General features: G+C 31.2%; 1 protein-coding gene across 1 annotated transcript in view; it reads right to left on the bottom strand.

The window, feature by feature from the left end:
* The window catches only part of LOC106309063 (putative F-box protein At1g57580), a 5,448-nt gene extending 4,074 nt beyond the window's left edge, over nt 1-1,374 (bottom strand). The window contains exon 1 of the mRNA XM_013746142.1: nt 1,046-1,374. Coding sequence (XP_013601596.1) covers nt 1,046-1,374 — 329 coding nt within the window. The remainder of the gene's footprint in view (nt 1-1,045) is intronic.
* Nucleotides 1,375-2,007: the final 633 nt, after the last annotated feature.

Raw genomic sequence — 2,007 nt, 5'->3', positions numbered from 1 at the left:
TTTTTTCATAATATTGCAAAAATATTTAAATTAAACATTTTATTACAAAAATACATTAGACAAAAAAAATAAAACAAAGTACCATTATCTAACAATCATTATTACTAAATTTTTCCCATAAATGATCAATTAATGCATTACGAAGTGAGAAATGAGCTTCTTTATCTTTGATTTTTCTGAATCGACTTAGAAACTCTTGGAATCGGTTATCTTCATTATCTGGTATTTGGACTTCCGGAGGTGGAGCTTCTCTTCCAATTCCAATCGGTGCATCGAGATCACGCTCATCCTCAATAATCATATTATGTAAAATTATACATGTAGTCATTATATCATGTAGTACTCTTTTTTTCCAAAAACGTACCGGTCCTTTCACAATCGCAAGTGAACAAAGACAACAACACTTGGAGATTCAAAGACAAAATTATGCTTTGAAAGAGATGAAAGAAGAAAACAAAATTTTATTTTGTGACTTAAATTCCATAGAAGATCCAAGTGTTCGTGAACATTTCCAAGCAGAGAAAGCACGGATTTTACAAAAGCGCAGTCACCAACAACAAAATCAACAAATTCCTCCTCCATCAACATCGTTTGGACAATATTTTAACAATCTTTGTGGATCCGGTAGTAATTTACCAGAGTATTAAGTTGTTTTAATATGTTGTATTGATTAATATTTAAATAAAAAGTCTTTGACTTTTAAATAAAATAATATTTTTTTTATTTTAATTATAATTGACTTTTAAATAAATAATAATTTTTTTTTTTAATTATAACTATAGTTATAAGAATTAATAATTAGTACGTAACCAAAAAGGTGTGATTTTATATGTAAGAATTGTATTTCTTCATACATAAGTATTTTAGTTACAATCATAAGAAATTAGAAGACTACTTTGTAAATAAAAAAGTAATAGAGGAATGCTATTTTTTTTCTTAAATATAGAGGAAAAAATAGCAATCTCTGTTTTAGGCGGGAATAAATAGAGGTGGGTTAGAGCTGATTTTACTCTATTATAGCATTTAGAGGCAAATATAGGGAAACGTTGGAGATGCTCGAATGGGGTTTGTCACGCATAGACGATCATCAATGAAAAGTAGAAGAAGTCCTGAGCAGCATCCCAAAATATGACATACATCTATGGTTGTGAGTGACCTAGAACCGCCGTGAGGGTGGTGGCAGCCTAGATAAGTTGAGCCATAAGAGGAGATATAAAGCAAACTGGATCTGATCTGAGAACAGTACTCAGATACAAAAGAAGGATCGTGTATATGGGACTGGAGTGATGTATTTGTGCAACACAACATAGCCAGAGCTCTGAGATCTGTCTTGAAGAGAACCTTGTTTAGGAGATGTCCAGGTAAGCCGTCCATTACAGGAGAATTATTTAGGGTTGTGTTATGATGTTAAGTTTCTAACCGTGTTTGCATTTATATAGGACCAAAGCAAATCCAACCAAGGAAATTGATTTTGCAATATCTCATTTTTTGGGTAAACATATATCTTTTTTTTAATTAAAAAGAAAGATTTGATATTTGTTTTATTGAAAAATAAAATTTATAACAAAAAGAAAACTTTAATTAGTGAACGCTACGACATGCGGTTACCGCTTGGTGCGCGTTCGAGTATAAGCGATTAGTACATGAATTTGTTAATTTTTTAGTACTTATTGTGAATGGAAAGTATTAGATGATATACATATTCTGTTATTAGTTTAGATATCCTCGGGTATATTCCCCTATAGTCTTGGTAGTCAATTGTGTATCCCTGAATTCCCTGAACTGTTTGTACTTTATAACGTCAATGAAACAAACATATGTATGTAAAGGGAAATATCATATCTTTGAGAAAGAAATAAGAAGCATATATGCGTGAAGAAAAGGAATATAGTAAACCTTTTTTCTCCCAATAATATTGAAAATTTTCGTCAATATAATGAACCGAAGTCTCCTCTTAACAGCACTCTCTTCCTCAGCCTCTACCTATCTCTTGTTTCCTTTTCTCTC

This window comes from Brassica oleracea, chromosome C8 (genome assembly GCF_000695525.1).
Source record: "Brassica oleracea var. oleracea cultivar TO1000 chromosome C8, BOL, whole genome shotgun sequence".
Classification (NCBI taxonomy): domain Eukaryota; kingdom Viridiplantae; phylum Streptophyta; class Magnoliopsida; order Brassicales; family Brassicaceae; genus Brassica; species Brassica oleracea.
Note: the sequence above shows the minus strand (reverse complement) of the source record. Positions and strands in the feature narration are given on the sequence as shown.